The sequence below is a fragment of the Vitis riparia genome, chromosome 17 (assembly GCF_004353265.1).
Source record: "Vitis riparia cultivar Riparia Gloire de Montpellier isolate 1030 chromosome 17, EGFV_Vit.rip_1.0, whole genome shotgun sequence".
In the NCBI taxonomy this organism is placed as follows: Eukaryota; Viridiplantae; Streptophyta; class Magnoliopsida; order Vitales; family Vitaceae; genus Vitis; species Vitis riparia.
This window is the reverse complement of record NC_048447.1, coordinates 18700618-18714712: the sequence shown is the minus strand read 5'-3', so window position 1 is coordinate 18714712 and position 14095 is coordinate 18700618. Positions and strand designations below refer to the sequence as shown.

Below are 14095 nucleotides of genomic sequence, written 5' to 3'. Positions count from 1 at the left end.
AAACACAACATCCATAAACCAATTCAAAAGCTTAACCTCACAGCCCAACTCCAACAACCTACCCTTGAACCCACCACTGTTACCCAAGCCCTCAAGGACCCTAAGTGGCGACAAGCTATGTCTGCAGAGTTTGATGTTTTACTACGTAATGGGACATGGGACCTAGTGCCATCTCATCCCACTCAAAATTTGGTTGGTTGTAAGTGGATCTTTCGCACTAAATATTTACCTAATGGCTCCATAGACAGGTACAAAGCTCGATTGGTTGCTAAAGGCTTCCACCAACGCCCTGGTGTTGACTACTCTGAAACCTTCAGTCCAGTCATCAAACCTACCACTGTCCGCCTTGTTCTCAGCCTTGCGATCAGCCAGGGTTGGTCACTAAGACAACTTGATGTCAACAATGCCTTTCTTCAGGGCACTCTCACTGAGGATGTGTTTATGTCTCAACCACCGGGCTTCATTGATCGCGATCATCCTCATCATGTCTGCAAGCTACGCAAGGCTATCTATGGCCTTAAACAAGCCCCATGTGCCTGGTATCATGAGTTGCGCCAATTTCTTCTCCAATTTGGCTTCATCAATTCCATTGCCGATACCTCCTTGTTCATCTTCAATAACCGTGGCACCATTCTTTATCTTTTAGTCTATGTCGACGATATCATTATCACTGGGAATAATGTTGAAGCAGCGCAGACTTTCATTCAACAACTTTCTCAGCGCTTCTCTCTCAAGGACCTTGGCCCCCTGACATACTTCCTTGGAGTGGAAGTTACCTCCCACACCAATGGTCTTTTCCTCAGTCAACGCAAATACATTGTCGATCTACTTAAAAGAACTCACATGACTGAAGCCAAGCCTGCTCCTACACCACTAGCAACTAGTCCGATTCTCACTTTACAATCAGGAACCCCACTATCTGACCCGACCGAGTATCGAACAGTGGTTGGTAGCCTCCAGTATCTCTCCCTCACTCGGCTGGACATTGCCTATACGGTGAACAAACTCTCTCAGTTTATGCATCAACCGACAAGTGACCACTGGAATGCAGTTAAGCGTCTGCTGCGGTATCTCTGTGGAACCTTAGACCACGGCATCACACTTCGTCGGACCTCCCCACTAGCACTTCATGCCTTTTCTGACTCTGATTGGGCAGGTAACAAAGATGATTTCACCTCCACCAGTGCATACATAATCTATTTGGGTCACAATCCTATTTCTTGGAGCTCTAAGAAACAGTGAACTGTGGCTCGCTCTTCCACTGAAGCTGAATACCGATCGGTGGCCTCTACTGCTGCGGAAATTCGTTGGATTTGCTCTCTCCTCACCGAACTCAGTGTCACTCTTCCCCAACAACCAGTTATTTATTGTGATAATGTTGGTGCAACAAATCTCTGTTCCAATCCGGTCTTTCACTCGCGCATGAAACATGTTGCCCTCGACTATCACTTTATCCGAGAACAAGTTCAAAATGGTTTGCTACGAGTGTCACACATCTCTGCCTCTGATCAACTCGCCGATGCTCTTACCAAACCTCTTGCTCGTCCTCAGTTTGACTCACTCAAGGCCAAGATTGGACTTGCTCCACGGCCGTCCATCTTGCGGGGGCATGATAAGGATATACAATCAAGTTGAGAAAGTCAAGGGAGAAAATCAAGGGATTTCCACGTTTGAATATCTGCAGCTATACCATTTATTTAGATAGTTACTCAATTTGTTTTGTTTCCTATTTCTTTGTAATCAGTTTCCTATTTTCGTGCTCATGCAATCTGTATATATGCTAACCATATCAATGAGAATCACAAGCCATAATTCTTCAATCTCTCTCTTCCAAAAATCCTTTATTCCACACCCACCCCATTCACTAACGCCGAGACCACCATGGTCTCAGTCACTGCCTCTGGTAGCCAACATGGCTGCCATCTTCATCCTCCATCTCACCTCTCCGCCGTACCCCACTACCAATCTCCTTCGGCCACCATGATCCCCGTCTCCGCCGCTGAACCCATCACCCTACCGGCGCCAACATCAGTCTCCGCAAAACCGGCCACCGTGTTCTTCATTACTGCCGCCTGCATCTCCACCTCCATCCATTTTCCTTTAGGGTTATCTCGGGAGCTGCTCTCTCTGGCTCTCCCTGTTTTCTTCCTTTGAGAGATTTTTTGTTTGTTTTTTCCTCCCCTTTTTGTTAAGGTGTTGAGGGACTGCAAAGAAATTGGGGATTGCTTAGTTGGGACTGCACTTATATGGTATATTCATCTTCCCTTTTCTTCTTTATTTATTTATTTATTCCAGTGCTGCTCATATGTTTTGACATGTAAATATTTAATTTGTTAATTAGAAAATACATGAGTAGCAGTCTTGGTAGATGAATGGATGAATTTTCTGCATGAGTAGCAGAGATTTATCTACTTCTATTCACACAAAACCACACTTTATTTCTTTGGGCACAAAGCCACAATTTCTATGAGTACAAATCACACTAGGTACTTGATGTAGAAAGAAAGACTAAACAAACTCAAAAGGCATTACATAGTGCTGAAGATGCAGGAGGTTCGAAACCATGCGTTATGGAAGACTAGGTAGAGTTCCCCACAAACTATATCTGACCTTACTACTTTCTCTGTGATAACATCTGAGAAACAATCTGCATGGTTGGCCTGGATTGCGGGTTGGCATTTAAGCATGCAGTTGCAAGCTTTATGATAGCTATCACTTCCTCCTCATCCTGGGGTGTGAGAGGTGGGAGTCGGGGGTCCAACATGTCTTCCAACGCTATGTTATCCTTCTCTGGGGAAACTGATAGAGACAAGATCTGATCTCCAGGATGTCTTCCTTTGATAACTTCCAGTGCTATCACACCAAAGCTATAGACATCGGTTTTTTCTGTGACCTTCATTGTATAAGCATGCTCTGCAAAATTAGAAGATAAATATTACATCGTGAGCATGTTAGATTTCTTTGTTAACTAAGGAGTGAAGTGTACCTGGTGCAACGTATCCGAATGTGCCTGCAAGTTTGCTCTGATTTGATGAGTCTACCTTAAGAAGCTTAGCAGTGCCAAAGTCAGAAATATGAGCTTCATACTGAGAATCCAGCAGAATATTGTTGCTTGTTATATCCCGATGAACAATTGGGGGTGAGCAATCATGGTGCATGTAAGCCAAAGCATGAGCCACTCCTTTAATGATATTGACCCTTGTAGCCCAACCCATTTTCTTAGCTTCTTCTCTGCTCAAGATTGTAGCCAGGCTACCTCTTTCAAGGTACTCGTAGACCAAAAACTTGTGTCGTGGATGTGAACAGAAACCAAGAAGTTTCACTATGTTTCGATGCTTGATTTCTGTTAGTGCCCTTATTTCATTTAAGAAATCCTTCTGATCTGCCATCTCTGTGTCGGATGGGTGAAGCTTCTTCACAGCTACTATATTACTTGATGGCAGCTCTGCTTTGTAAACACTTCCATGGCCTCCCTTTCCTATGCAATACATGGGATCAAAATCCTTGGTGGCCTTTATAATCTCTTCATACATTGTTCTTCCATCAAAAGTTGATATTGAAAAGAGATCATTCTGTACCTCACCTTCTTCGATTTCTGGAGTTCTCTCTCTTCTTGCAGCAATCAAGAAAATCCCAATGAAAGCAAAAAGAAGTACAAGTGCTCCCAAAAGAGGGAATATGATAATAAACACAACTTTGTGGCTCTTTTTGACAGGTTGTTGGTCTACTCCAGAACCATATTTGCAAGGTCGCAACCCTTTAACATTGCCGCATAAGCCTTTGTTCCCCTTTAACTCCTCAATGGTAGCATCTCGAAATGCTTTGCTGTTGGGAATGGGACCCTGCAACTGATTGTAAGATATGTCAACATACGACAAGCCAGTCATGTACTCAAAAGCCCCTGGAATGAAACCAGAGAGGTTGTTATGGGAGAGATTAAGCATCTCCAAACTCTCCAAACCTTGGATCTGTGGCGGGATGCCACCTGTAAGCAAGTTGTGACTCAGATCTAGCTGGGAGAGTTGACTCAGCTTACCCATCTGAACCGGAATTCTGTGGCTGAGTTTGTTGTTGCTGAGGTTCAAGTAAAACAAGCCCAAGCAGTCACCCAAGTGCTCTGGTATTGACCCATTCAATCTATTTGCTGACAGGTCTAGATACCCAAGGTCAGAAAGCGATCCAAGTTCGGGTGGTATATTCCCAGAAAGTTGGTTATCATTCAAAATCAGCTTCCACAGAGAAGTTACACTTCCCAATTTCTTTGGAATTTCCCCAACCAAATGATTTGAAGAAAGATCAAGCAAGGTTAGATCAGTTAAGATTCCAAAATCTTCTGGTATGCTCCCTGTAATATTGTTCCCGGCAATCTCCAGCCTTTGTAGTCCTCGACACCTTCCCCAATTATGAGAGAGTTCACCATAAAACTTGTTGTAGCTCAAGTCTACTTTTTCCAGGTTTGGGCAGTCACCAACTACCTCAGATATATTTCCAGTGAGTTGGTTTCCCCGGAACAGAGCTCTGGTTAAGTTTTTGCAATTTTTCAAGCTTTTGGGGATGGGACCACTGAGATGGTTGTCGCTTACTGTAAAGCGCACCAGAGATCCACCTTGGCAAATGCCTTCCGGTAAAGAGCCAAACAGCTGGTTTGTGTCGATTTCTAGCACAACCAACTTATGAAGTTTCCCAATTTCTTTAGGAAAGTAACCAGAAAGATGGTTATCACGGAGGAATAAAGTTTCTAAGTTGGTCAGATTACCCAGTGAAGTAGGAATGGAACCATTGAGTTGGTTTCCAGAAAGTTCTAGATCAACAAGAGACTTCAAGTTACCTATTTCTTGAGGAATGGGACCGGAAAGTTGATTGGCATAGAGATGCAGGAGGGTTAGGCCACTCAGATCACATAATGACACAGGGATTGGACCAGAAAGATTGTTTTCGTAGAGGCTTAGCTCTTGCAGGGATTTCAAATTTCCTATTTCTGGTGGGATAGGCCCAGAGAGGTTATTGTTGAACAAGTACAACACGGTTAAACGTTTCAAATTTCCAAAAGTGGAAGGGATGGGACCCGTGAGGTTGTTGGTATCCGAGTATATCTCAACAAGGTTGGTGAGATTTCCCATTTCTGGTGGAATGGAACCCGAAAGTTGATTTTCATAGAGATACAAAGAGGCCAAGTTGCTCAAATTACCCAAAGAAGCAGGAATGGAACCCTCCAGTTGGTTGGTGTACAAAGCAAGCTCATAAAGAGATGCCAACTGACCTATTTCATGAGGAATTGAACCATTGAGCTGATTTTGAACCAGGTGCAGGACCTCAAGATCAGTTAATAGGCCAATTTCTGACGGAATCCCTCCTGAGAACTGGTTGATGGACAGATCAAGGTATTTGAGCTTGGAGAGGAGACCGATTTGGGGTGGGATAGGACCAGAGAGGTTGTTCATGCTGATATCAACATATGCAAGATTGGGAAAAGATGAGAATGAGAAGTCTTGGAGCGTACCATTTAAACCCGACTCTGTGAGGTTTATTTTGATGACACTTCCCGCATGGTTGCAGGATATCCCATACCATTTGCATGGACTGGTTGCCGTTCCAAGGTGGGTAGAAGAATTGGTGGAGTTGTTAGGATAAAGAGTCCACGAAAGGAGGGAAGAATGGTTGTGGTTTTGAAGGCTAGCTTTCCATTTGAGAAGAGCTTGTGTTTCTTCATTAGAATAAGAAGAAACATGGTCTGAAGAAATCAACATAACCAAGAGGAGCAGGGAAACAAGGGAGAGCATTTTCTGTAAGGTTGAGGATGCCATGGTTTTGTTTGTTGTTTTGCATGTACTGCTTCACAACTCTATTTATACACCTTTGGTTCCTTAGCTCCCATCCTTTCTGAAAGTAATTCACAAGTCTTTGTAGTCAGAAACTGTCTTGTTCATACCCATTCAAACGGCTTTTTAGGTTAAGATTAAGGTCTTTGCATGTCTCATTCCTTCCTATTTCATGGGTACACTTTCTACTAATATGTTGGTCTTCCTATATCTTTATGGTCATCGGAGTCTTCTCCTCCTTTCCAAAAGAAAAGTGAACTTGAAGGCTGGTTGGAATTAAATGATTTGTTGGGATTTGCATATATTCTCCTTTTATCATACCTCACATTCATGCTATATTTTTTATTTTTTAGCAAATATTTTTTTCTTTAATAAATCATATTTAATATATTTGACTATTTAAATTAAGTTAATTAAATGGACTCATCACGTTGATCTACTTACCATACAGCCTTTGAAAGATGAATAAAGATCTAACTAACGTGGATGTGCCACTTCATGCAGAAAAAAATCGATACAATGCTAGACGTGTCAATTCTCCCACTGCTTCTGCTTTGGAAGACTTGGGCTAGTGTCTCGTTCGCTTTCGCACTCACCATGGCAGCTTCTAGGAAGACTTGATTAGAGTTTTTCACACTTCATAGGTCTCCCCACTTTGAAAATAAAAAATTCAAAATAAAAGACCAGGGTTTCAGGAAACACAACAGATTTTGAAATGGTCGTTGCCACTTAATTTAACTTTTCTGCAGTTTAATGGTAATTTTGGTGGACCATCCGAGTAAAAGAGTTGTTCATGTTGGTTGTTGTAAGTTTATTATTGGCAGGAAATACAGGGGATTTATGATGATTTTTTTTATGTATGGTGGAAGATTTTTGTTGAGTTTGAGACAAAGATCTTAGAGTTTGATAACTGTTTTTTTTTTTAAAATACTTTTTTATTCTAGAAAAAATAAAAAGGTTTGATAAGCAGAAAATAAAAACAATTTTTTAACAAAAAAAAAAAACAGAAAGTAAGTTGTTTTTTGAGAAAAAAATTTAGTTATTTTCGTTTGTTTTTCAGACAATTATTTAAAAAATAATTATATAAATATAGAGAATGTATATATAAAAGTTATTTTTAAAAATATAGAAAATATATGTTTGTTTTTTATATTTTTTAACATATGAATTTTTTTATTTTTAAGAATTATAAAAATTAAAAACACTTCTTAAAATCACTGTCCAACACACTTTCAAAATATTTTAAATTCTTTAACAAGCTTTTGTTTTACAAAATATTATAAAATAGTTGTAAAAAATTATTCTCAAAAGCTGGTTTTAGATCCGTTTTCAAAAACAATTTTCAAATAAATTATTGTATAAAATTATAACTTTTTGCCTTTTGAGAAAAATCTTAAACAATGGTTGAAAATATTTAAAGTTAATAAAATTACTGATTAAATTATGATTTTATTACCTTAAGAAATTTGACTTACCAGACCAATTAAAAAGTATGTAGTATATTTTCTTTCACCAATTAAGGTTTATTTCATTATCAAACTAAAGGAAGTTTTAAATATTTATATTATTAGGTGGACTTCAGCTCCAAATATGAGTTTATGATTATCTTGAAACATTGGAGAGACTTGTGCATTTTGTACAATTGTTGAGATCATGATGCAAAATTTTTGTTGAGTTGTGATAAAATATACAAAAAAATTTATTAGAATTTGTATGAGAATTGATTTTAAAAATAGTTTTTTGTTCCTAAAAATAGAAATTTGTTCCCTAAACTGAAACTCATTTTTGATATAAATATCATTCACTATTTTAAATATTATATATATATATATATATATGTATGTATATTTTTTTAAAAAAGTTATTTTTACAAGAAAATAATACGGACATTTTTGTCAAAATGGGGCCAAAAAATGATAAAGGGTTAAATTTTCAAATTTTCCAATAACCATTTTAATCAAATAACCCTAATAATTTTTGGAAAATTTTAAGTTTGGTATCATTTTGATATATTTTTTATTTTCTGTTTTCAAAAAGAAAAAATAATATAAACTTTTACATTAAATATAAAAACTCTTTGAAACTTATTTTAAAAATATAATAAATTTTTTTTAAAGATAAATTCATAAGTTTTATATAAAAGTCATTATATTTTATATAGAAGTTTAAAAAATAAAAAAAATATTCAAATAAGTATTTAATTTTAGCAAATAATTTTAATATTTAAAGTGAATATTAAATAGAAAAAATTTAAATTAACAACTTAAACCTATCATATCGAATATGAAGTATTAAGTTGTGTACATATTTATTTGTTGTAACTCTGTTAAAGTTGTTATTGAGCTCTTTATATAACTTTTGATTTTGTATTTTTTATTCAATTTTTTGTTCAATAAGAAAGGGTTATTTTCTTCTTCCATTTCCTTGTTTTCAACTTGATATGGTATTAAAGCAAATGATATGATTTGCTGCTCTTTCTCATTTCTAATTCTTCTTATCTTTGTTTTTTTTTAAGATTGTTGAGTATTGTTGTGTTTTTTTTTTTTTTTTCAATTATTATGGAGACCCCATCATCTGCAAAATTAATGAACCTTTCAATCCTTTCTTCATTATTTGTATAGTTCAAGACTCGTTCTTGTTTCGCAATCTCTCATTGAAGATAACTATGCCTCTAAAAGTAGAGTGATGTCGATTGTTTTGTCTTTGAAGAACAAACAAATATGTACGTGACATAATATGAAGGTTGGTTAGGATTATAACGGAGTTTTGGTCTTCACTTTGTAAAGCCTTTTTTGTTTTCCACACTATGGAGCTCTTGCTTTTTTGCATCTTTAAGTTCTCAGTGTGAAACTTACTTGTACAACAATGATAACCATTCAATATGATCTTAATAGTAAAGGTTACATGGTCGATTATTTTGATAAAACTGCAACTTTAAGATAACACCCTTATATCAATAAAATAAAATAAAGCCACCCATGTGTCTCATCCCACAAACAAAAAAAAAATTCAATGTGGCATAAAAAGTATCAATAGATGCAATATTTTTAGTTTTATATACAAACCCTTTTATGCAATTCCAAAGAAGGATAATTTAGTTCACTTTTGCTTTAGGGTGTTTCACATGTTTTGATTTTTGAAGAATTCTTTAAAGAATTTTTTTACATATTTTATATTTTACCCTCTCTTGTCTTACATTTGGTGCTTTACTCCCAACTTGTAAAAGAGTAACACTTTACCATTCAGACTTTTAAAGAGTCATGTTTTCCTGTCAATGGTGAATGAATTACTTCTTAAGAAAAGAAATAAAGCTGAAATATATAAAAATAAAAATAAAAATACATATAGTCTAAGTTTGATTATCACATTTTACAATAATATGGAAAAATATGAATAATCATACAATATCTTTTCAAAATCAAAATCAGTGATCGTCGTATTTAAAAAACATTTGAAAAATTCTATTTCAATGTTGTTAATTGAAAATTGTTTATATTCAATCTCGAACCAATGTTGGAATTAAAGTGTGAAAAAAAAAAAAACAAACAAGCAATTTCATTTATAATTTATAAAGGGTTCTTGAATGATATCGAAGTGTTACTGTTTAACAAGTTAGGGAATAGAATGTTAAATTTTGACTATAAGAGGATAAATTATAAAATATGCAAAAGGTCGGCAATTAACTATTTTTTTTTTATATGCAGCAAAATCAATATTGATAATGTTGGTTTTAAGCTTATTTAAAAAAAAAAATTGAGACCAACAATGACAATTAATATTGATTTTAAGAAAACAATATTAATGGTGTTCTTAGTATTTTACAAAATTATTCAAAAACCAACATTCCCAAATGAGATTTTATATAAAACAAATTTTTAAAAATAATTATTTCACTCCAAAATTTGTCAACCAAGTTCTTAAAGTTTGAATATTATTTTCTCTTTCTTGATAAAAAAAATTATTTTTAAAAATAGTCTTTGTAATAAAAAATTATCTTTAAACAAAAGAGTACTCATCATTACTTTAAAATTTTAAAATAATTTTATTGTTTTATACTCTTTTTTATTAATAAATTTATTTCTTTGTATCTTCCTTGTTTTAGAATACAATACCTGAAAATTTTGTTGATCGGAATCTTGATGGTGAGTGACAAATGAACCCACAGAGGATATCACAGAATTGAAGATTTATTTTTTCATTAAATACAATCACTATATATGCATATTTGCACACAAATTCGTAAGACTGGATAGAGTTCCACACAAATTAAATCTTTCCTAGATGGATTAAATCCTTTGAGACAACATCTGAGAAACCATCTGCATGGTCGGCCTAGATTGTGGGCTGTCATTTAAGCATGCAGTTGCGAGCTGTATGACAGACTTCACTTCTGCTTCGTCTCGGAGTGTGGGAGGTGGGAGTCGAGGGTCTAACACATCTTTCAACACTACGTTATCCTTCCCTGGTGAAGCTGATAGAGAGGAGATAAGATCTCCAGGATGTCTTCCTCTCATCACTTCAAGTGCCAGCACTCCAAAGCTGTAGACATCGCATTTCTCGGTTACCTTCATGGTGTAAGCAAGCTCTGCAAAATCAAAAGACAAAGATTGTATATACATACACCTGTACATGCTAGATTATTTCTTTGATAACTGAAGAGAAGACGGAACTTATATACCTGGTGCGTCATATCCATATGTGCCTGCAAGAGTGCTCCAGTTTGATGAGTCTAGCTTCAGAAACTTAGCAGTGCCAAAGTCGGATACATGGGCCTCATATTTAGAATCCAGCAGAACATTATTGCTTGATATGTCTCGATGAACAATTGGAGGTACACAATCATGGTGCAGATAAGACAAAGCATGAGCCACCGCTTTAATAATGTTTACCCTTGTACCCCAACCCACTTCCTTAGCTTCTAATTCTTTGCTCAAGATTGTACCCAAGCTCCCTCGTTCCAGGTACTCGAATACCAGAAATGAGTGTCGTGAATGTGAGCAGAAACCCAGAAGCTTCACGATATTTCGATGCTTTATCTCTGTCAATGCTCTTATTTCAATCACGAAATCCTTTTGATGTGCCATGTCAATGTCGAATCGGTGAAGCTTCTTCACAGCTACTATGTTACCTGACGGCAGCTCTGCTTTATACGCTTCCATGTCCTCCCTCTCCGATGCAATACATGGGATCAAAATCCTTGGTCGCCTCTATGATTGCTTCATACGTTGTTCTTCCATCAAAAGTCGAGATTGAGAAGAGATTTTCAGTCTGTACATCACCGGTCTTCTCCATTTTTGCATTTCTTCTTCCTTGAGAAATCAAGGAAATCCCAATGAAAGCAGAAAGAAGTAGAAGTGCTCCCAAAAGAGAGAATATGATTATGAATACAGCTTTATGAGTAACGATTTTCGCAAGGTTGTAACCCTTTAACGCTACCGCACAACCTTTGTTTCCCTACAACACTTCAATGGTAACATTCTGAAATGCTTCGCTGTTGGGAATGGAACCCTGCAAATCATTGTAAGATATGTTGACTTGCCACAAGCCATGCATATCCTCAAAAGCCTTTGGAATGATACCAGATAGGTTGTTATGGGATAGATTAAGCTTCTCTAAGCTCTGCAAACCTTGGATTTGTGGTGGGATTTCACCTGTAAGTAAGTTGTGACTCAGATCAAGCAGGGAGAGGTGACTGAGCTTGCCCATCTGAACCGGAATTCCGTGGCTGAGTTTGTTGTTGCTCAGGTTCAAGTAATTCAAGTCCAAGCAGTTACCCAAGTGCTCTGGTATTGACCCATTCAATCTATTTCCTGACAGGTCTAGATACCCAAGGTCAGCAAGCGATCCAAGTTCAGGTGGTATATTCCCGGAAAGTCGGTTATCATTCAAAATCAGCTTCCACAGAGACGATACACTTCCCAACTTCTTTGGAATTTCCCCAACCAAATGATTTGAAGAAAGATTAAGCACGGTTAGTTGAGTTGAGATTCCAAAATCTGCTGGTATGCTCCCTGTGATATTATTCCAGGCAGTGTCCAGCCATTGTAGTTTGTGACACCTTCCCCAATTTTGAGAAAGTTCCCCATAGAACTTGTTGTTGCTCAAGTTGATGTGATACAGGTTTGGACAGACCCCAAATGCCTCGGATATATTTCCAGTGAGTTGGTTTCCCTGGAGCCGAGCTCTGGCTAAGCTTGGGCAATTTTTCAAGCTTTCGGGGATGGGCCCAATGAGAAAATTGTCAAACACCGTGAAGTTCTCTAGAGATCCACCTTGGCATATGCCTTCTGGTAAAAAACCAGATAGCTGGTTCGTGTCTATTTCTAGCTCAACCAACTTATGAAGTTTCCCAATTTCTGGAGGAATGGAACAAGAAAGTTTGTTATCACGGAGGTATAAAATTTCTAAGTTGATCAAATTACCCAGTGAAGTAGGAATGGAACCATTGAGTTGATTTTGGGATATTTCTAGGTCAACAAGAGATCTCAAGTTTCCCATTTCTTGAGGAATGGGGCCAGAAAGTTGATTATCAAAGAGCTGCAGAGATTTTAGGCCACTCAGATCACCTAATGACATGGGGATTGGACCTGAAAGATAGTTACTGGAAAGGCTTAGATTCCGGAGGTGCTTCAAATTTCCTATTTCTGTTGGGATAGGCCCAGGGAGTTGATTGTTGTAGAGGCGCAACAAAGTTAGACTTTTTAAATTGCCCAAGGTAGAAGGGATGGGACCTGTCAGATTGTTGGCATTCAAGCATAGCTCAACAAGTTTGGTGAGATTCCCCATTTCCGGAGGAATCAAACCAGAAAGTTTATTTTCATCAAGATACAAATTGGTCAAGTTGCTCAAATTACCCAGAGAAGCAGGAACTGATCCCTCCAGTTTGTTGGTGTACAAAGAAAGATCACAAAGAGACTTCAACTGACCTATTTCATGAGGAATTGAACCATAGCTAATTCTCAACCAGGTGCAGGACCTCGAGATTAGTTAATAGGCCGATTTCCGACGGTATTCTCCCTGAAAACTGGTTGGTGGACAGATCAAGATATTTGAGCTTGGAGAGAAAACCAATTTGAGGTGGGATAGGACCAGAGAGCTTGTTCATGTTGATATCAAAATATGCAAGATTAGGAAAAGACGAGAATGAGAAGTCTTGGAGAGTACCGATTAAACCCAAATCTGTGAGGTTTATTCTGATTACACTTCCTGCCTTGCAAGATATCCCGAACCATTTGCATGGAGTTCTGGTTGCTGTTCCAGGTTGGGCAGAAGAATTTGTGATGTTGTTAGGATGAAGACTCCACAAAAGCAGGTTTTGGTTGAGAAGGGTGGCTTTCCATTTGAGCAGAGCTTGTGTTTCTTCATTAGAATGAGAAGAAACATTGTCTGAACAAACCAACATAATCCATAGGAGCAATAAAACAAGGGAGAGCATGTTCTTCAAGGTTGAGAATGCCATGGTTTTGGTTGATGTACTGCATGTGCTGCTTCACAACTCTATTTATCCACTTTACTCCTTTCATCATTCTCTTTTTTTTCTTTATATTTTTTTTGTTTCATGGTTAATTATCATAATCTTCTGTGTCTTTGCATTAGAAAAATGAACTTAAAAAGATTGGTTGGGAGTTGTATGATTGTGGGATTAGCCACTAATAAATTAATTTAATGACTTAATTCAAGTTATTAAATATATTTAATATATATGTTTAGTAAAAATGTATCACGTTTCTTGGTATGGACTCTAACACCATGGTATAGGGGCCGTGACATGAGTCATAAAAGCACTTGTCACATGTCTTGGTCCGTGATACTTTAATGACTAAATATTTTAACTTAAAGGTAAAATAATTTTGATAAATTTAGTCAATGGCATTTGATGAATTTAAGGGTATTTAATAAATCAATTTAAGAATTTGAAATAATTTAAAGTAATAATCCAAAATAATTATTATTTTTTAATTCTAAACATATTTTGCCTTCAAATAGTTGCTTTTTTTTTCTTTTTTTTATTTATCTCTTATAATTTAACAGGGTAATATATAAAATAATTTTAAAAAATAATTTAAAATTTTTTTTACTATCACGAATTTAGAAATTTTAAAAAATAATGTTTAAAATAATTTCATTTTTTTTATATAAAAGTTATTATATTTTAAATAAAAATTATTAATTTTAATAAACAATTTTAATATTTAAAGTGAATATTAGGTAACAATTTAAAATTAACGACTTACATGAAAATTAGAATAATTATAGACCTGTTTTGGTCTCCGTTT

General features: G+C 36.4%; 3 protein-coding genes across 3 annotated transcripts; all 3 read right to left on the bottom strand.

Annotated features, from left to right (window-relative positions):
- Positions 1-2417: 2417 nt before the first annotated feature.
- LOC117904237 (MDIS1-interacting receptor like kinase 2-like) lies at positions 2418-5819 on the bottom strand. The gene is made up of 2 exons (XM_034816754.1): positions 2987-5819; positions 2418-2913 (listed from the first exon to the last, which is right to left on the bottom strand). The coding sequence occupies exons 1-2, from the start codon at positions 5802-5804 to the stop codon at positions 2615-2617; spliced, it is 3117 nt and encodes a 1038-aa protein (XP_034672645.1). The 5' UTR covers positions 5805-5819; the 3' UTR covers positions 2418-2614.
- A 4286-nt stretch (positions 5820-10105) lies between these two features.
- Positions 10106-10978, bottom strand: LOC117904197 (MDIS1-interacting receptor like kinase 2-like). Its single transcript, XM_034816706.1, has 2 exons — positions 10498-10978; positions 10106-10404 (listed from the first exon to the last, which is right to left on the bottom strand). The coding sequence occupies exons 1-2, from the start codon at positions 10976-10978 to the stop codon at positions 10106-10108; spliced, it is 780 nt and encodes a 259-aa protein (XP_034672597.1).
- A 295-nt stretch (positions 10979-11273) lies between these two features.
- LOC117904196 (MDIS1-interacting receptor like kinase 2-like) lies at positions 11274-12605 on the bottom strand. Its single transcript, XM_034816705.1, has one exon. The coding sequence runs from the start codon at positions 12603-12605 to the stop codon at positions 11274-11276; it is 1332 nt and encodes a 443-aa protein (XP_034672596.1).
- Positions 12606-14095: the final 1490 nt, after the last annotated feature.

Bases quoted from the DNA above. Each gene is read 5' to 3' on its own strand.
- LOC117904237 (XM_034816754.1), bottom strand. From the start codon at position 5,804: ATGGCATCCTCAACCTTACAGAAAATGCTCTCCCTTGTTTCCCTGCTC. The intron at 2,914-2,986 runs GTACACTTCACT...CTAATTTTGCAG, and splicing joins ATTCGGATACGTTGCACCAG to AGCATGCTTATACAATGAAG.
- LOC117904197 (XM_034816706.1), bottom strand. From the start codon at position 10,978: ATGGAAGCGTATAAAGCAGAGCTGCCGTCAGGTAACATAGTAGCTGTG. The intron at 10,405-10,497 runs GTATATAAGTTC...TTGATTTTGCAG, and splicing joins ATATGGATATGACGCACCAG to AGCTTGCTTACACCATGAAG.
- LOC117904196 (XM_034816705.1), bottom strand. From the start codon at position 12,605: ATGGGGAATCTCACCAAACTTGTTGAGCTATGCTTGAATGCCAACAAT.